This window comes from Pelodiscus sinensis, unplaced genomic scaffold, assembly GCF_049634645.1.
Source record: "Pelodiscus sinensis isolate JC-2024 unplaced genomic scaffold, ASM4963464v1 ctg49, whole genome shotgun sequence".
Classification (NCBI taxonomy): domain Eukaryota; kingdom Metazoa; phylum Chordata; order Testudines; family Trionychidae; genus Pelodiscus; species Pelodiscus sinensis.
The window spans coordinates 470,259-490,948 of NW_027465953.1; the positions used below are offsets into that span (position 1 = coordinate 470,259).

Genomic DNA, 20,690 nt, shown 5'->3' on the forward strand with positions numbered 1-20,690 from the left:
TGGTGTCCCCAGAGCTACCCCACCAAAATACAGCATTTTTGCCCTTACCTCAGGGCTTTATTTCAAAGTCCCATCACAGTCCAGCACTCGCCAATAGCTCTTCACAAGGAGCTGTCTGCAGTGCTGCCACTCTCTCAGGCAGCCTGTCTCCTGGTTCTGCATACCTTGTGGCCTCCAGAGACACTGACTGATATCTGGTCTTTCAGCTGCTTTTATAGGACTTTCCTGGCCCTGATTGGTTGCTTCTCCCACAGCCACTCCAGTCTGCCTGGAGGACTTTTCTATTGTCTCTCTAGGCAGGGTATGGTTGGACCATAGGGCCTCCAGGAGGGGATCCCAAGGCCATGTCAATTGCATCACGTTCCCTTTGTCTGTAAAAATGTTTATGGATGAAAAGAATCATAGAATCGTAGAATACTAGGACTGGAAGGGACCTCGAGAGGTCATCGAATCCAGGCCCCTACCCTCATGGAAAGACCAAATACTGTCTAGACCATCCCTGATAGACATTCATTTAACCTACTCTTAAATATCTCCAGAGATGGGGATTCCACAACCTCCCTGGGCAGTTTCTTCCAGGCTGTGTCTAGACTGCATCCTTTTTCCGTAAAAGGAATGCAAATTAGACACATCACAATTGCAAATGAAGCGGGGATTTAAAGCCCCACCTCTTCATTTGCATAAACATGGCTGCCGCTTTTTTCTGGCTCGGAGCTTTGCTGGAAAAAGCGCCAGTCTAGACGGGGATCTTTCGGAAAATAAAGCCTTTTCCGAAAGATCCCTTATTCCTTTTTTAAAGAGGTATAAGGGATCTTTTGGAAAAGGCTTTATTTTCCGAAAGATCCCCGTCTAGACTGGCGCTTTTTTCCGGCAAAGCTCCGAGCCGGAAAAAAGCGGCAGCCATGTTTATGCAAATGAAGTGGGGGGGATTTAAATCCCCACTTCATTTGCAATTGTGATGTGTCTAATTTGCATCCCTTCTACGGAAAAAGGATGCATTCTAGACACAGCCCTAGTGTTTGACTACCCTGATAGTTAGGAACTTTTTCCTAATGTCCAACCTAAATCTCCCTTGCTGCAGTTTAAGCCCATTGCTTCTTGTTCTATCCTCAGAGGCCAAGATGAACAAGTTTTCTCCCTCCTCCTTATGACACCCTTTTAGATACCTGAAAATGGCTATCATGTTCCCCCTCAGTCTTCTCTTTTCTAAACTAAACAAACCCAATTCTTTCAGCTTTCCTTCATAGGTCATGTTCTCTAGACCTTTAATCATTCTTGTTGCTCTTCTCTGGACCCTCTCCAGTTTCTCCACATCTTTCTTGAAATGTGGTGCCCAGAACTGGACACAATACTCCAACTGAGGCCTAACCAGCGCAGAGTAGAGCGGAAGAATGACTTCTCATGTCTTGCTGACAACAAGCAGTATAAGAACCTCTATAGAGTAGTGAAGGAAAAAAGAGCCTCTTCCCAGGATTATCCCTGTCCCTACAGATAGAATCATAGAATCATGCGGAGTATAATTTGATGTATTTCTACAACAGGGAATATAAATAACAAAAGTTATGCAAACCCACACCACTAGGTGGAGGCAGATATTTTGAGGAGTTTATGAGAAAACTTTCAAAAAAGAGAAGTAATATTGGAATTCTGCTTTAAGTCATTTGGCTCACATCTCAGCAGAGTGATCTGTACAATGCTGGATCTTTAATTTTTTTCCATGAAAGAACCTGGTTAAAATCTTTTAAATAAATCATGTTATTTCCACTCTCCTATTTGTCTGTGCTCTAATAGGGATAGAAAAAATATAATTATTTGCTAATAATGGCTTATATTTGAATCAGAGAGTTAGTAAAATGATTTAAAAAAGAAAATCTCTCTAGAAATGCATATTGTTGTTGCATCAAATTCTGCCGTCCTTGCTCAGATCCTCCCAGGTATTGAGATTCCTGGCTCCCATTGGTTTCAATGGAAATTAGTCTAAATACCTTTGAAGATCTGGGCCTCATACCCTACTCTGACAAAACTTAGGTTGAATTAGAGTCAGTCAAACACTGAGCGGGATTAAGGTGTGCATCTTACTGCACATTGTACAAAAGCTTCTTGCTATCAGTCTATTTTTTGCAGTACAGCTGCTCCCCGAGTTGCAAATGGTCGAGTTACGACTGTTCGCACTTACGATCAAAGCTCCCATGGAGCAGTCGTAAAGGCGGTCCCCGAGTTACGAACTTGACCCATGCTTACAAACAGCGCGGTCACGTGTAACTCAATGGGGTCCAAGTTACGAACTGATCGAGTTACAGCCAAGTGTTTGGTCTGTAACTCGGAGAGAGGCTGTAATGTTTTTTCTGTATTCACCAGTTTTGTTTTCTTGCCTCCTTGGACATGTTGGACTTTGTACATAATGGTGAATAAATGGTATATTTATCATCCTCTCTGACTGTAATGTGTTTTGAGTGATGGTAAATTGTCAAGCCATATGCAGTACAGGCTGATCAATTGATACCTATTAGTGAGATAAGCATGTGAATTGTAAGCCCAGGACTTGCTAAGGGCAGGATCCCACTACTAATTGCTGCAGGACAGTGTGCGTTGCTGCAGAACTCTTAGTTGTGTATGTGCACATGACTTGTTTTTGTAAAAATCTGGCCCTGGGGCAAATAAACTAACATTCAACCAACGATTCAGCTTTTTATCTTGTAAAATACAACCAACTGATAAGTAAAATACAACCAATTAATAAGTAAAGTTTCCTTTTGAGGATATACTATTGCACCAAGATCTGAATTAAGGTTATATGCTAACTTATGAGTTCCCTGACGTCTGCACGGTGTTTGTGATGACTTTGCTACACACATTGGTGTCCTTAATCTGTTCTGTGGTCCTGGGGTTATTTGTCACATGCACAAACATTATTCCTATTGCTGATCCACCCATAGTGGACTGATATTGGATGCCTTGCCCTCATGTAAACAGATACAACGAACAAGCATTGTTACAGTTACCTGTACATGATGCTGTGTTTTTGAAAGGCCTGAACTTATGGAGCAGGTGTAGACAGTGAGGGATGCGAAAAACTAGCAGAGACAGGAAGTCTCTCTGTGCTGACCATGCCCTTAGCTTCTTGTGGAAGTGGCCTCCTGTGCATGTATTAAATATGGAGTACTCTTGAACTGTACTGCTGTACACTTTCTATCTAGCGCAGTTGTATAAGACCCCAGTTTGCACAATGGTATGGAACTGAAGCTTAGCCACGACAGACCCTGAATCAGGGATAAAGTTTCCTAAATATGTAGTATTATTACACTAGTTTCATGTTGGTACCTGGTCAAAGTAGGCTTATCTTCTTGCTTAATTATCTTCTCTGTTGTGCTGTGAATAAATATTACTTAATGACAGTTAAGGACCATCTTATTCTGAGTTTGTACAGGTTCTAAGGCAATGAGATTCTGGCCTATGACTGGGACTATGAGGCAGTACCGCAATACAAATAATCACATGCTGATCTACAGAAATATTTTTCTGCCTTGGACATCCCCACTAGCTTGAGAGATCCAGATGGATCAGTTACTGAAAATGGAAGCAGGTGAACTTGACAGCTTCAGTTTCAGTCCCCTTGTTTCCTGCACTGAGTGTTTTTTCTGCTCTTTACACTAAATGGTAAGCATGTCCACATAATAGTGTGATGAAGATGGATGGATGGGAGGTTTTGACTTCCTCAGTCATGGCATACTGTTGCAGGAAGGTGGTTTGCTGGGAAGAGATGGGGTGGATCTGACCACAAAAGGGAAGGACATCTTAATGCAGTGACTCACCAATCTTATTAGAAGGGCTTTAAACTAAGTTGAGTAGGGGCAGGTGACAAAAGGCAACTAGGTTCAAAAGGTATCTTTAATAGAGGACTAGTTCTTTGGGGAGAATCAGATATGGAAAATTAGAGTAGAATTACAGGAGCAACAAGAGGGAAATCCCTGGGGGGAATTTGATCAATACCTTAGATCAGTGTTTCTCAAAGTGCTCCGTGAAACCACTTTGAGAAAGTTGCTAACTGGCTGCGCCGGTGTGTTTATTTACCAGCACTGAGGCCACGGAGCCTTGCAGGTCCCTTTGGCTCTGGTTAGCCAGTCATAGCAAAAGGAACTGTGGCTGCTGTTTCCCATGGCTCCCTTTGGCTGCAAACAGCAAATCGGATCCAATGGGAGCCACGAGGCTTTGTGGCTGCGGCACCAGTAAATAAACACACCAGTGTAGCCAGTTAGCAGTTTTCTCAAAGTGGTTTCATGGACCATTTTGAGTATCACTGCTTTAGACGTCTACTCACAAATTCAAGGAATAACAGGACTAAGCAGTTAGAATTGGGAGTACTAATAGACAAGTCATAACTGAGCTTAAGTGGCATCTCAGATACTTGATGGGATAAATCTCATAACTGCAGTATTGGCATAGAGGGGTACATCTTGTTCAGGAAGAGCATGTAGGAATAAAAGGGAGGTGGTGTTGTATTGTACACTTGTTCTGAGTTCCAGAAAGAGGCAAGAGGCAGACCGGTTGAAAGTCTCTGGGTAAAGACGAAGTGGGGAAAACACATCCAAACCAGGAGGAGGAGGGAGATGAGGCATTTCTAGAACAAATAAAACAAATATCCAGAACACAGGCCCTTATAGTAATGAGGAACTTTACCTACCTAGACATCAGTGGGAAAAGTAATATGATAAAACACAAAATATCCAATAAGTTCTTGGAATGTCATGGGGACAATGCTTTGTTTCAGAAACTGAAGGAAGTAACCCAGGGCATAGGCATTTAAGAATTGAGTCTGACCAACAGGGAGGAGATGGTTGTGAACCTGTAGGTAGAGGCCTATTTGGGAGAAAGTGATTATGAATAAGGCTGTGAATCATTCATGGAGGTCACAGAAATCATGAAACAAAACCAGGACTATGTAGCACTTTAAAGACTAACAAGATGGTTTATTAGGTGATGAGCTTCCGTGGGCCAGACCCACTTCCTCAGATCAAATAGTGGAAGAAAATTGACACAACCATATATACCAAAGGATACAATCAAAAAAATGTACACATATGAAAAGGACAAATCAAATTTTATGTGTTCATTTTTTTTATTGTATCCTTTGGTATATATGGTTGTGCCAATTTTCTTCCACTATTTGATCTGTGGAAGTGGGTCTGGCCCACGAAAGCTCATCACCTAATAAACCATCTTGTTAGTCTTTAAAGTTCTACATAGTCCTTTTTTTGTTTCAGCTACACGAGACTAACACGGCTACATTTCTATCACAGAAATCATGGATTCTGTGACTTTCTGGGACCTTTGTGACTTCCACAGTAGTTGGTGTGGTACATCTCAGGGCATCCCTGGGGCCAGATGCTGTGCTGGAGCAATGGTTGGAGAGCAGTCAGGGTACCCTGGGCTGTTCACCCACCTGGAGTGGAAGTAGTAGTGGCACCCTAGCCTGCTCTCAGAGCAGTGGAGTCTGCTGGAGTGCTGCTTTTCCCCAGCACCTAAAATTTATTTAGGGCAATTTTTAGTAAAAGTCATAGACAGGTGACAGGTCATCTTAACCATAGTTCTCTCCAGCACAGTGACAGAGTCCCTGTGTGCCTACCTGGTCATCAACAGTTTATGGAATTTGCTTTGGTCACAAGGATGTCACAATAGTGCTTGTGTAAGTTTAACTGGAAGTTCTGGTTGACAGACTGAGAGGCCATCTATCTCTCAGTACTGGAGCTAGTTGGAGGGAGAAAGGATTGAGAGAAGGTGTTGAGGAAAGACTAAACCATGAATACATTTGTGAGTGAACAGGAGGTAATTGATAGAGGTAAGGGTCACTATTGTATTTTTTATATCCAACCTGTATCCACACATACACATTCAAGAGCATGGGTGCATAGAAACGTGTAATATTCTCCATTTATATGACCAGATCATTAGCTGCTGTAAATCCAGTGAGCCTCTACTGACTTCCCTTTTAATTGACTTGAGTTGAAGGACTGGCCTACAGCCTCTGAACCTGGAAACTTTCCTGACAACCTGAGTCACTATTGGATGTTATGGGGAAGGTCTTCTTTCCTTTCTCCAGTTGTTTTATGTTTAATATGGGTCCTTATTTTATGACTTCTGCATCCTTGGAGCCAAAATCTAGAGGTGCAAAGCATCAGAGATGGGAGAAATTAGAAGAGAAAACACAGAAGGACTTCTCTTCTAGCTGACTGTGTCTAGACTACAAAGTTCTATCACTTTTCTTCTGAAAGAGGCTTTTCTGACAGTTGGCCCGTCTACAGTGGGCCAAATGTCAGAAAAAAAGCCTCTTTCAGAACATCCCTTCTTCCTCGTAGAACAAGGTTTACAGAGATGCTGAAAAAACATGTCTGCTTTTCCAATATTTTTTTGGAAAAGCAGACGCATTCCTTGGACGTGGCAGAGCTTTTCTGGGATATCTCTGGTATCCTGGAAAAACTCTGCAGTCTAGATGTACCTGCTGTCTACTTAAGATATTAAGTGGATAGCTAGCATATTAAATGGAGGATAACAAAGCGTTTCTTAGCTCTTAATCCTACACCATTACTATTGCAACTGTATGGGCAATGTAAGTTACAGTTCTGATTCCATCTGCATCTGGGTGTTGGAATCGAAGGGTAAGGATGGGTAATCGCCTAATCTTGAGCAATCTTTCATGGGAAGGGTAAATTCTGATCAATTCCTCCTCCATGCCTTGGAATGCTGTTACAATGGAGACAGATAAATATGGCATTTCAGATTTCTTGTTAAATATTAAGTCTCCAGGAGAATTTTTGCTGAGAGACACATGGGAGATAAAATCCTGATTTTATTAATACATCAACTATTTCACAGTTTCATAGAGTTTAAGGCTGGTAGGTCATTAGATCATGTACTTTAATCTTCTGTATGTCACAAACCATTACGTTTCACCTAGCAACCCTATGCTGAAACCAAAACTTGTCTTGGACTAAAAATTGTCACTCTTGAAGGGTATGTCAACACAGCAGTGTTAATTTGGAATAACTGATGTTATTGCAAAATAACATAGTCCGCATCTACACAGCAAGCCATTATTTCAACATAATGTCAAATAATGTCAAGCTGGAGAACTTCTTTCTCCGACTCCTATAACCCGCATTTTATGGGGAGTAAGGGAAGTAGGAGGAAGAGTGCTCTTTCCCCGACTTCCTGCTGTGTAGACAGCGCCAAAAGCCGAAATAAACTATTTCAACTTAAACTGCACAACTGATAGCTCAAGTTGTGTAGCTTATTTCTGCTTTAGCCCTGCTGTGTAGATGTGCCCAAGGCCTAGGAGACTAAGATGCTGTGTGCTGCAGACAGAGGATAGGAGAAACTGAAATGCTACCAATGCCTGAGGCCTTTGCAATGGTAGAGAAATGATTAGGTCAGAAAAGCCCTGATGATCCTGGTGGTTGATCAGTGCCCCATACTCCTGAAGAAGACAAATTCCCAACCTCCCAAACAATAATCCCTGCTAGTCTGACCCAGGGAAAATTCCTCCCCACCCTCAAATCTGGAGATCAATTGCATCCTGACCAATGTTCTCTCCAATTCTACGTGTAGAATACATTTTAGGTGCATTGAGGCATGTACGGATGTGTACAACCATTAGAAACACATGTCTGCCACCCAAGTGCTCAGTTTACAGGTAACACTGATCCTGACTATGTGAGCAAGACTTACCAAGACTTAATCTCTGAGGCTTCACATAAAGGTATGGGGCAATCACCCTACCCATGGAAAACACCTAGCTAGATAATTTCATGGAGGTTAGGTCCATAAAAGGCTATTGGCCAGGGGATAAAATGGTGTCCCTGGCCTCTGTTTGTCAGAGGCTGGAGAGGGATGGCAGGAGATAAATCGCTTGATCATTGTCTTCGGTCCACCCTCTCTGGGGCACCTGGTGCTGGCCACTGTCGGCAGACAGGATACTGGGCTAGATGGACCTTTGGTCTGACCCAGTACGGCCGTTCTTATGTTCTTATGTTGTGCATTGGGGGAAAATCTTGTAGGGTCTCTAGAGGCAACTGGACAAATACCTAGTCCGTGTGTCTTCTCTGCAAGTATTTAAATTATCATAAAATAAAACTGAAGCCTTTTTTCAAAACAGAGTGCATAAAGTTTGACTTCTAAATTCATACAGTGGGGTCTTTGAAAAGTGGCTTGATTTTCTAGAGATACTGAACCCCTAGAAGATTTTTGCACCATCCATAGGTAATTCTGGGTGCTCAGCACTTTTGGAAATGACACCCTGACTAAGCAAAACACTTCAGCATGCATGTGTTTAACTTTAGATTTATTTGTTGGCATAGAGTTAGGCATGTGATTAAGTTGCTGAATCAGGATGTAGGCGTGTTAATATGGATTTAGGAGTTTTAGTTTAGGCACCCAGTTTTAAAAATCTTGGCTATAAATTATTCTGTGTGCTATCAAAATGCCTAAATTAATAGTAAAGGTGGAAAAGATTAGTTTATGTGGGGATCTTATTTAAAAGGAGCAGCTTTTCCTTATTATAATCCGTCCCCCCACAATAGCTCTGCAAACAGACATGGTCACCATGAGGGAAGAAAAGGATTTGCATGATTCCCAGGTCCACTTATCACCATGTCTGGTCTCCTACAGAGTCTTTACTAGATAGTGAATTAAAGACACAAGCACTGAATCCCAACATCAATGATAACCAGCAGAATCCTTTCCTTTAATTTCAGCTGTTTACAGCAAGGTTGTTCTCCTCCTGGACCATATGGACGATCAAGATAAGGCCTCTATTGCCCTTGAGATTGTCAAGATAGCTGAGACCAAACTGGCTGTCGTTGTGACTGTTCTGCTAGAAAAACTTCAGCAGGATGAGGTAAGGCAGTTTCATCAAATCACATCTGTTTTCCATGTTTCCACTCCAAATTCTGTTTGACTTCATGGAAGTAATTCAATACAGAACTTGGCTCAGCCCACCTTCAGTGTAATCAGTATTTACCCTTCTGTCTTCATGCAAAACTCATCCTGCAAAATTCTGTTACAGATCAGGATGATATAATAAAGAGACACTCAGAGGAGCACTGTCCTTTTGTACACACTGGAGTACATGGGCTGTATATTATAAAAGTGCACTGTAGGGGTATCTATAATCTCTTATAGCAGTATTTTGTCCTCCTTTAGCATCTTCATCCAAAAACCTCAAAGCACTTACCTACTTACTCATGAATTAGGTTTTACAGCACCTTTGGGAGAGTGATAAACATCCCCATTTACTGATGGGCTGTGTCATGGGGAATTAAATAACTTGCTCAACACCACATAGTGAGTTAGTAGAAGAATGGTGAATAAAACCCATGTGAACTGACTCTCTGCTCTAAACCCAAGACAACACTTCTTAATTATAATGACATATGATTGGGATATAGCTTTGAAGGGTTCTTAAATAATCCAAACCCCTTTTTCCTTTATTAATACTCGCATCCAGCAAAGTCCATTTCTCTATTAAGGGTCAACACAGAAGGCATTTTAGTTTCAAGTACCAGGAAGCCAAGACAAGCAGTTCATTTCTGGCTCGCTTGAATAGTGTGGGGTTCTTGTATTCATAAGTTATCAATTATGATTTTCAATTAAAAATCCTCCTTACATTTAAAAATGAATGGAAAGAGGCAGAGCCTCTCCCCACTAGAGCAGTGATAGCAGTTTGCAGCAGCATCCTTTAAAAGCACAACCACTGGAATGTGTAGCCAACCATTGGCTTTGAACATTCCAAAGTGCTTTATGACCTTAGCAGGCAGTTCACACCTTCAGCTGCCTGAATTCAGAGTTATAGACTCACAGGAGACAGATGTGAAAGGCTTGTTGGATCATCCAATTTCCCAGCAGTGCCTTTTTCATTTTTTTGGGCCAAACCAATTTTAACAGCTCCTAGTGACTGGGTTTCCACCACTTTCCAATGAAGACTATGTAATAACCTGATAGATGTCTTATAGCTGGGGCATTTTTCCTGATGTTAAAGTCTAAATTTTATGTCTCTGATACTGCCCCCTGCTGTGCAATGTACGTGCTGCAGGGTAAGAAACACTGACTCCTAAGCATCCTCACTCCACAGTGCATGCTATGCAGCAAGGAGGTGGTGGCTGGCTGGAGTAGGCAGTCACGGTTGTGCTGACTCTGTGGAGGAGAGCTGACCTGATCTGAGCCCAGGGGAGTCCAGTTGTTTTCCCACTGTGATGTGATACGATTTATTTTAGATCCAAGAGAAACCAGGACACTCCAGGGATACTTAACCACTTTCTTATTTATTGCAAGCTTTAAGCAGTTATTACAGTTGTTTAAGTTTTACAAGCCTTAAAAACAATTACTACACAATTTAAACCTTAAATGCCATACATTCTAAAGCAATAATATAGTGCAAAGCAATGCAAAAGCAATTAATAAAAGAGCTACTATAATACAATAATAAAGACTAGTTCACTTACACTTCACCCGTATGCTACCTACAGTAGCAGGCAGGAGGTCAGGGTTCATTTTCTTCCCATGCATTGGAACACCATGCACTGGATCACCGGTGTGTAGGGCCTATTTACTTCTAGTTACATCGAGCAGTACCTGTGGGTCAATCCTGCTCATTCCCTCCCACTGATTGTTCTTACTAAGCCCATTTTATAGCAAAGCGAGACTTGGTTGTTCTAATAATATTTACCAATTGATTACATATTGTGTAGGATATGTAACATGCCCAATACCCTATCTGGAGTACATCCTGTCACTCAGGATGTTGCTGCTATGTGCATAGTTGACAGTTGTATGGCTGCATCTGTAATTTGTGGTTATCAGAAACAGAAGTACCTGTACAAGATTGCTTGCCATGTGTTCTTGACATAGTCTCACGTACCATGCTTCATCTGCATTGTTATGCAAAACATTCCTTCCTCTCACAGCTTCTCCCATGACCTTGCCTGCATGCTTATGTGCACCAGACTTGAGACAGGCCTGGGTTTTGCTTGTTAGAGATCCGCACGTGTCAAAGGGAGACGTGGCCATTTATTGTCAAGGCAGGCTCCCCTACACCCACCCAACCTCACCCTGATGCATGAGGTCAGATCCCATAGAGGTTGCAGGTCTCTATTTAAAAGTCAGTTCTGCTGGCCTCCCTGCACTTTTTAAAATTTTCTCCTGAATTACTTCCAAGCTGTTGATCTTTTCTGGGGAATGTGGTGCCAAAAAAGTGAAATAAGCCAGAAGCAGTCACACCTCAGATGAACAATGAGAAACTGTTGTCTTCCTGCTTTATGACAAGATTCCTGTATGTAACAAACCCAACCCAGATGGCTGACTTTTTTTTTCACTGTCACTCCAGGTCACTTGTTGTTTCCCACTTTTCTCCCTCTCATTATGTCAGTTATATTGACCCCCTCTCTAGGTGCGCTAGTTTGCAGTTCTCTGAAATCAGTCTTGTTCTGCTCAGGTTTCTAATTTCTCTGTGCCCCTCTTGATTATTTCTCTGTCACAACTCATACCTTCAACTCCTCCATATTTAGTATCATCTGTGAATTTGAACTTTGATGGACCCCATAAAAGAGACCTTCAAGTGTGCTACTGTCAATGTAGAGGTAACTCCTGAGCTAATTTTCCCTAAAAGCTGCAGAAGATTTACTGCAGGAGTTGGGTATTTTATAATTGTATTTACAAATTCTGTCTGGAGTGGATAAAAAAAGGCATGATGCTAATAATAACAAGAACAACAATAACAACAACAATAATAATAACAACAACAACAATAATAATAATAATAAACGAAATTAGATAAGGGGGCAGTGCAGGGCCCTTCTTCTGATTAAAAAATTTGTAAATTGCTCAGCTTCTTCTGAAATGCTGCTAGCTGGGGTGATTGTGGAGGGCATAGCAAGTTTTATACAAATGAAGACTAGGGGTTACTTGAGTGAGTATGCAGGCTGTGGAATCAGTGTGGTCTAGTGGAGAGGACTCCAGATAGTGAATCAGAAGACCTGAATTATTTTCCTGGCTATTGATCTGCTCTTTTAGCCTGGGCTAGTTGTTTCATGTTTAGATTGTAAACTCTTTTGGGCAGAAGCTTATTAGCGTAAGTGTTACTATATTGCGTTACTATATTAGCTTATAGCATTACTATATTGTCATCAAGGAAACATTTTCCCCAATTGTTCTTTTATGTTTTGTCCCCAGAAAAACAGAGTAGACATTTACTGTATCCTGGAGAAAGTATTACAGCAGGATGCCCAGGTCCTAGAGAGAAGGCTACTGAGCAAAATAATAACACTTGCCTCAAACCACATGAGAGAGACTCAGGTAAGTTAGATTAACGGAAGTGTTGGAGCATAAGCTTTTGTGGTCAAAGACCCACTTCACTGCTTTTGCAGATTCAGACTAACACGGCTACCCCTCTGATACTCAGGTAAGTTAGTTTTCCCTATATGCTAATGACAGGAATGAAAGCATTAAAACACTAATTAAAACATTTTTTGTAAACTATATACTGAAACTCCAGGATTAATGACTGCTAGGGGCCCACAGATCCCCACACCGTCCTCCAGAAATCCCAGGTCCTAAGCAGCATGTGACTAGTTTCATCTTGTTCAAGTTACACATGTGCTTAAGTGCTTTGTAAGGTCAGGATATTGTGACATATATCAGATGCAGAGAGGCCTACCGTTTCTTAACAAGCAAGTATTTTGTGAAGTCTACTAGGGATTTCATTATTGATACTGATTTTGTGTGGAAGGTGCTCTGATACTATGGTGTTAAGCAGCAGGATGAAACCTTTAAACAGAATCTGAGCTGTTTCCAAAAGAAGCAGTATTTGGATTTAGGGGATAGTTTATTCAGGAAAATTCTCTGAATATCTTGAAGCTGCCCACCTCCTCTGAGGGAAAAATATCATGTCACTATGATAGCCAATCATCCACCACAAATAGCTAATAGCGAATAGTCTAAGCAGCTTGCAAACAACTGAAAGGCTGACAAGTGTTTAGCCAAACGATTCAATGATTATTTATGACTCATGATTCTGTTCTCAGAAAGTTGGGTGGAAAACAGAAATAAGAACTTGATTCATTTGAGCAGCATTGGCTGGTGTAGTTGGCTTTAATCACTTCAGTCTCTCTCTTTTTGTATTTTTTAAGGAAGCAACAAATGAACTAAAAGTGGCAGCGAGCAACACATTAGTGGCTCTGGCACGCTGCTATTTCAATGAGGTGATGTATGAGCTTCAATGTCATCTGAAACCACTGAAGCTGTCTGACGTGTTCACTTTGATTACGCTGGACAACCTATCATCAGCCTATCGTATGTCAACTTCCATCTTTTGTTTCAAAGTTATTGTCTTCCATTTAAGGAGAGAGGTTCACGCTCTGTACAGCTACACAGAGTGCTATTTGGGGGGCATGAGATGAACTGCTGTGGCTGGTTCCAGTTGCTAGACCATGAGCTATCCACACCAAGGTGCAAGCTCTTATGCCCCATTTGAAGTTCTTAAAGGACAGGATTGAGGAAAATCAGGTCTAGTGGAGCTATTCTCCATTCCATTTCTCATCCCTCCCCAGTGCTCTCTCTCCTACTCTGGGAGAGGATTGGGCATCTGGCACAGCTGCACATTGGTGGAGAATGCTCCTCCTCAGGGTAAATCCCCCACTGATTTTTTACTTCTGCCTTATCATTTGTGTACGCAGCACAAAATGACCTAGGAGCCCATAGCATCCGACCCAGCGGTGTTTCTAAATGCGATAGTAAGAAGGCAGATAACAGTCAATTGACTGTCTTCCTTTTCTTCTGGTCCTTCTTTTCAGCACTCAAGTGCATTCCTTTTGAGGGAATGACCCTGTACAGCATGAGCTCCATGCGGATGTTAGTCGGCGAGAGCAGGCTGAGGCAACCATTTTGTGGTGGTAAGTGCCAGCACTTATTGTAGATGTCCAAAATGGATATTTAGGGGCCTTGGTACAGAGTTAAGTGACTGATCGTTTACAAACAGGCTCTGAACTGGATTGTACCAGGGGCTGAGTCCTCATGCTCCTGTGGCACTCAGTGGAGTTGAGAGTGCTCCTTACTTTGCTGGAGGTGCTGAGCATTTGTAAGTTCAGGCCCTTTATGACTTGTGGATATTTTAAAAATAAACAAAAGCTGATGCTGCCCATGTGCCAGGAAATTCCTGGGGGAGAATGTGCAGGCAACAGACTGAATTACATTTAAAAATGTCCCGTTTTCCACCCCTCCACCCATTCCTCCTCTTTAGTTTCTTAATTATCATCTCCTTTCACCCTCTTTCTCTGTCCTCTGGTCTTCTCCACTTCTCTCTTCCTTTGCTTTTTAGTTGATGCTCAAGTAAGGCCACGTCTACACTATGCAGAAGATCAATGCTGCTGCAGTTGATCACCAGGGTCCAAATTAGCAGGTCTAGTGAAGACCCACTAATTCGAACTGAGTGGGTGCTCCCGTTGGCACCGGTAGTCCTGCTTCTCATGAGGAATAACACTCCTGTCAACCTTCCACTGTGTGGACAGTCTGAAAACACGATTTAAGATACGTCAACTCCAGCTGCATAATTAACATAGCTGGAGTTGCGTACCTTAAGTCAACTTTCCCCTTTAGTGTAGATCAGGCCTAAGGGATTAATCCTGCACCTTTGAGATAAATGGGAATTTTGCCATCAGCTTCATAGAACATAGGATTGAGCCTTAATTTTCCTTTCAAGGGCAGCGGGTGCATCTAATTTTAGGGCAAAATGCTGTCAAATCTCAGTATAGCTAATAGGAGTTAGGGGCACTGAACATCTTTCAGACAAACTGTAACCCAATAGGAAATCATACAGTTTTAGGGCTAAATAAGCAATAACTGCAGAGGACATGAATCATTCAGAAAACAGCTGGTCAAAATATTTTGTTTTTTTATTACATTTTTCATATTTTTTTCCAAGTTGATGGAATATTAAACTGAAAAAATGTCAATGACAGTTTTAATCAGGATGTGTTCAGTGTTTTTGTACAGCTAAAAAGGTGGCTGAAATTTGTTGATTTTTGAAACATGTGAATGATCTTTGTAATTTGAAATTTTGAAAAAAACAAGAGTAAACACTTTTAATTTAATTTAAACTACCTTTACAATCAGCTCTAATTAAGAGGTAACAAGGGAGAAAAAAATATGTTTTCAAATGATGGGAATTAAAAAGAGATGGAGAGAGACAAAAGAGAAGAAAGCCTTTTGAGAAACAAGAAACGGAAAGGAGGGAAGAGAAATAATTCAAAACTGTTATTGGATTTCATCAGCTGTTCCTGAATTGGGCATGGAATTGTAATAAACTACAAGCCTGGGTGTCTTCACTGATAAAACAACGTATCCTTATTACTATTGCATCCTTTTCATATTGCCTGTCTTTTTTCCTTCCATGCAGTTCTGGAAAAATGGTCAAGGGCAGTAAATCTATATTTTAGGAACTGGGAAAGGTGGCCATTTCCCAAAATGGGTAAATCTCAATTCTGTGATGAAATTCTTCCCCTCTATCGTCATGTGACAAGCAAATGGACCACATGTGAAGATTTGGAGGTGAGAATTGTAGGCTTTCTAAACCTTTATGAGAAATTATATTGTTAAATTCTCTGTGTATGGCACTCTTTGTGATGATGGAGTTCAATGGCAGGTTCTTTGGGATAGAACGGAGTATGATGTAAAACATTTAAAAAAGATTATAATGTCACAATCTCATGGAAATTCTGTCTGTACATAGTGTACATAGATTCCAGTTTTGTCACCTGACATGCAGATGAATATAGGAGAATGGGCTAAATTCATTCCTGGCAGATGTCTATTCAGTTCCAGTAGAGTTACAGCAGGAATGAGTTGGTTTAGTGTGCATACTAATCTGGGGAAATATCCCACTTGGGAAAGTTGTGAGGTGCAGTAGAATATAATTCTGAAACCAACACCATAGCTGTCTCTAGACTGGAAAAACTTGCCAGCTGTCTACACTGGCTGCTTGAATTTCCGGAAAAGCACTGACGATCTCATGTAAGATCGTCAATGCTTTTCCGGAAATACTATGCTGCTCCCGTTCAGGCAAAAGTCCTTTTCCGAAAGACTTTTGCGCAAAAGGGCCAGTGTAGACAGCACAGTAGTGTTTTCTGCAAAAAAGCCCCGATCGCGAAAATGGCAATTGGGACTTTTTTGCGGAAAAGCGTGTCTAGATTGGCCACGGACGCTTTTCCGCAAAAAGTGCTTTTGTGGAAAAGCATCCTGCCAATCTAGACGTGCTTTTCCGAAAATGCTTTTAACGGAAAACTTTTCCGTTAAAAGCATTTTCGGAAAATCATGCCAGTGTAGACGAAGCCCATGAGTCTTAACTCTTTACCAGGAAATATTGAGATAGGGCTGTTTCAACAGTGGAAAAGGGAAATTGCACTCGTCAGAAGTAGAAAAGATGGGCCCATTGCATGATATTGAATGAATTTGTAGGAACATAAATTCTGTGTCTCTATGTAGGTCAAGCAGGCCATTATCAAAGCCCTTGGTACTATGATGAGCCTCCTCCTGCATAAAGAAGATCATCAAGATAAGGTGTTCGAACAGATCCCATGGCTCCTTGAGCAATATAAAGAGGATGTTAATGTTTTTCATGTCACCAAGGTGAGATACTTATTAAAATAACTATCAATGTGTGCGCATAGGTGAACTGCACTAGCTGCTACCAGTGGCGTTTCCTGGTCTACATAGTGACTTGTTAGATAATAGATAAACACGCAAGTCTTGATTTTATAGACATGGTGACCCAGGTGACAAGTTTTGTAGGTAAAAGCCTCTCATGAAAAGTATCTTCTGTTTCTGGAGATGATAAGGAGGTAAGAAACAAAACACCTGTTCCCTCCCCCCGCCCCCCCATAAGATACTCCCTCCTTGTGATTTACTGGTACATCCTATCAACTCTGTGTCTCTCTTTTAGATTATAAATAAACTCCTCAGAGCAGGGGCTGCTGTGTGTTGTCTCTGGGCAGTATTAAATAAACTGCCAGTAGCTGAAAATTAATACTAAGAAGGCCTGAAGTGCATTGCTTTAGATTATATAACTAGATAGATATAAAATCACCGTCTAGTTCATCTACCGTTGTGTACAGGGCTGTTGTAGCTGTGTTGGTTCAAGGATATTAGAGGGACAAGGTGGGTGAGATAATATAATTAAAGATATTATTTCACCCACCTTGTCTCTCTTATTTCATCTACCCTCAGTATCACATGACCAAGGTAACTCTTGTCTGCTGATAGTGAGAGGATGGATTGAGGGCAGTTGGCTTCAGTAGTATGATTGAGCATGCTCAGTCTATGTGAGCTGGCTCAGTACAAGCCAAGCAGCAAATCCAGGGCCACAACCCTGCTGCCCTTCCCCCCTCCCCACTTCCTCCATGGTTTACTCCCAATCTATGTTGGCTTTCTGGTCCAGAATATGTGGTTGCTTTTGGGATTGGAATGCCCATGATTTTGAGGGAATCAATGTCTCATGGACTTGACTAAAAGTATCAGAGGACTACACAAGAGCCTAAATGTAGTAAAATATGTAGATTTCATCAGAGATATCCTGGAAGCTTCAAGCAGCAAAGAAGAAAAGTGTGTAGGTACCGGAAGGAGTTAGACTGTCATCTCATTATCAATAGCCTGGAAGAGAACATAAAATCATCATTGATAAAATTGGCAGATGAAATAAAAATTGGGGAGTGGTAAATAATGGAAAGGACAACTCACTGATTCAGAGTGATATAGATCATTTGGTAAACTGGGTGCTAACAATAAATGTGCATTTAAATATGGCTGAATGTAAATAGATGCATCTAGGAACAAAACAATGTAGGTGATACATACATGTTGAGGGATGCTTCCTGAGAAACAGTAACTCTGAAAAATATTTTGGGAAACTTGGTGAATACTCAGCTGAACATGACCTACAAATGTGATGCTGTGGCCAAAAAAGCTGAAGTGATACTGGGATGCATACATGGGGAAATCTCAAGGAGGAATATAGTGGGAAATGCAAAGTTCATTTCCACACTAGAACTGACCAACAGTTATTAGTAGATACCCCTGATACCGGCTTCCTGTGAGAAGAGTGCCTTCCACACCCTGCTTGGCTTATAGCAATTCAGCAGGATGCCATTTGGGCTGCACAGAGCCTCAGCCACTTTTCAGCAGCTCATGAACCAAATATTGCAAACATATATGCAATATACAGCCGTGTGCATTAAGAATATTGTCATCCACAGCACCAGCTGGGGGAAACACCTCTGACATCTTAGCAAGGTATTGTAAGCCCCAATAGATGCAGGACTCACTGTGAATCCAGCCAAGTGCCATCTTAGTGAACACAGTAGGAAGGGGAAAACTATAGCTCCTTGATAAATAAGGTCTAAGGCTTGTGTGACTGCCCCACCTCCATGACAAAGAAACAGGTGCCACAATACTTCAGACACAGTGGCTGCTTAGTACTCAACTTCATCACACTGGGCACCCTATTATTGGACCTGATGAAGAACACCCAATCACAGAAAGTCCAGTAATCAGAAGACTGTGAGGAAGCCTTCCAGGCCCTGTGAAAACAGCTGAACCAAGAGCTGGTCCTATCCCATCCAACTTCACAAAGCCTTCTATCCTTCAAATGGAGGTCTCGGAGGTAGGACCAGGAGTGGTACTATCTCAAGAAATAGGTGGGAAGGAGCACCAGATCCTTTATCTCAGCTGCAAGCTGTTCTCCTGAGAGACCTGCCGCCCTACTATAGCAAGGGAGGCCCTGGCCATCAAGTGGGTGATCTACACCCTGGGGGTATGTCTACACTACAAAGTTAATTCGAACTAACGGATGTTAGTTCGAATTAACTTTGATAGGTGCTACACTAGCGCTCCGCTAGTTCGAACTTAATTCGAACTAGCGGTGTGCTTAGTTCGAACTAGGTAAACCTCATTGAACGAGGACTAAGCCTAGTTCGAACTTACTAGTTCGAATTAAGGGGTGTGTAGCCCCTTAATTCAAATTAGTGGGAGGCTAGCCCTCCCCAGCTTTCCCTGGTGGCCACTCTGGCCAACACCAGGGAAACTCGTCTGCCCCCCTTCCGGCCCCGGACCTCTTAAAGGGGCACAGGCTGGCCAGCACCCAGCTAGCAGACCCTGCACCTGGCACGGCTCGAGCCAGCCACCCGCTGCCACCCAGCCATCCCCCTCTTCCCGGGACCAGGCTGGCGGCTCTCGGGAGCCTGCCCAGGACCGCACCCGCCTGGTTTAGTGCGGACATCATGGACCTCGTCCACGACCTCCGCACTAGGCACAGAAAAGTGGCCGTCTAGGGCAGGAGAGCTGCCAGCCTGGCCACCTAGGAGCAGGTGTGCATGAAAATGAAGGTGGTCCACTGAGACCCCCGACCCTGAGCCCTGAGCTTACAATGGCCGTCCTGGGTCAGACCAAAGGTCCATCTAGCCCAGTAGCCTGTCTGCCGACAGTGGCCAACCCTTGGGACCCTGGAGGGGATGGACCGAAGACAGTGATCAAGCCATTTGTCTCGTGCCATCCCTCTCCAGCCTTCCACAAACTTTGGGCAGGGACACCACTCCTACCCCCTGGCTAATAGCACTCCATGGACCCAACCTCCATCACTTTATCTCACTTCTCTTTAAACTCTGTTCTAGTTCTAGCCGTCACAACCTCCTGCAGCAAGGAGCTCCACAGGTTGAATCTTTGCTTTGTGAAGAGCAACTTTCTGTTAGTAGTTTGAAGCCTGCTACCCATTCTTTTCCTTTGGTGTCCTCTAGTCCTTCTATTATGGGGACTAATGGAGAACTTTTCTTAATGCACCCTCTCCACCCCACTCATGCTTTTATGGACTTCTATCCTATCCCCCCTCAGTCTCCTCTTTTCTAAGCTGAGAAGTCCCAGTCTCTTTAGCCTCTCTTTATATGGGACCTGTTCCAAACCTCTGATCATTGTAGTTGCCCTCCCCTCTCCCACCCTCTCTCTTCCCCTCTCCCACCTCCTTTTCCCAGTCTCCCCCAGTTTTGTTCAATAAAGACAGATTCTATTTTTGACCACACGTTTTCTTTATTTTGTACATCAGGAAGGGGGGCTAGGGAAGGGTAAGTGGAAGGAGGTGAGGGAGGAATGGGGTACGAGCCCCCGACGGGGAGGACTGGGCTGGCTCTGCGGGCTTCTGGGGGTGGAAGCTCTCCTGCAGCCCCCCAATTGCTCCCTCTCCCCAGATGGCAGCCTGCGGCAAGTACAGCCGGTCTGATGGCCGAGTGCTGTGATGTGCCCAGTGTGGGCACTCAGAGCACTCCAAGCCAGGACTGCTTTGCAAGAGGGGCACCCCTGAGAACTGTCTGTCCGGGGTGGGGGTCGGGTCCCTTTAAGCACAGCCCTCGGCTAGCCTGAGGCAGCAGCTCCATGCTCTAAGTCCTCATCTGATGCCCTGCCGGCACTGCTTCCGGCCATCCTTAACCCCGGTTCAGGGTCCACTTAATGTGGACATGCTAGTTCGAATTAGCAAAACGCTAATTCGAACTAGTTTTTTTAGTCTGGATGCATTAGTTCGAATTAGCTTAGTTCGAATTAACTAATTCGAACTAAGTTAGTTCGAATTAGCGCTGTAGTGTAGACATACCCTGGGATATTCTGTACTG

General features: G+C 42.7%; 1 protein-coding gene across 1 annotated transcript in view; it reads left to right on the plus strand.

The window, feature by feature from the left end:
• Positions 1–5,710: 5,710 nt before the first annotated feature.
• LOC142825339 (maestro heat-like repeat-containing protein family member 2B) overlaps positions 5,711–20,690 on the plus strand; it is a 44,664-nt gene continuing 29,684 nt past the window's right edge. Inside the window, exons 1-7 of the mRNA XM_075917295.1 lie at positions 5,711–5,836; positions 8,748–8,890; positions 12,220–12,342; positions 13,176–13,338; positions 13,839–13,937; positions 15,440–15,591; positions 16,525–16,668. Coding sequence (XP_075773410.1) covers positions 5,797–5,836; positions 8,748–8,890; positions 12,220–12,342; positions 13,176–13,338; positions 13,839–13,937; positions 15,440–15,591; positions 16,525–16,668 — 864 coding nt within the window. The 5' untranslated portion in view covers positions 5,711–5,796. The remainder of the gene's footprint in view (positions 5,837–8,747; positions 8,891–12,219; positions 12,343–13,175; positions 13,339–13,838; positions 13,938–15,439; positions 15,592–16,524; positions 16,669–20,690) is intronic.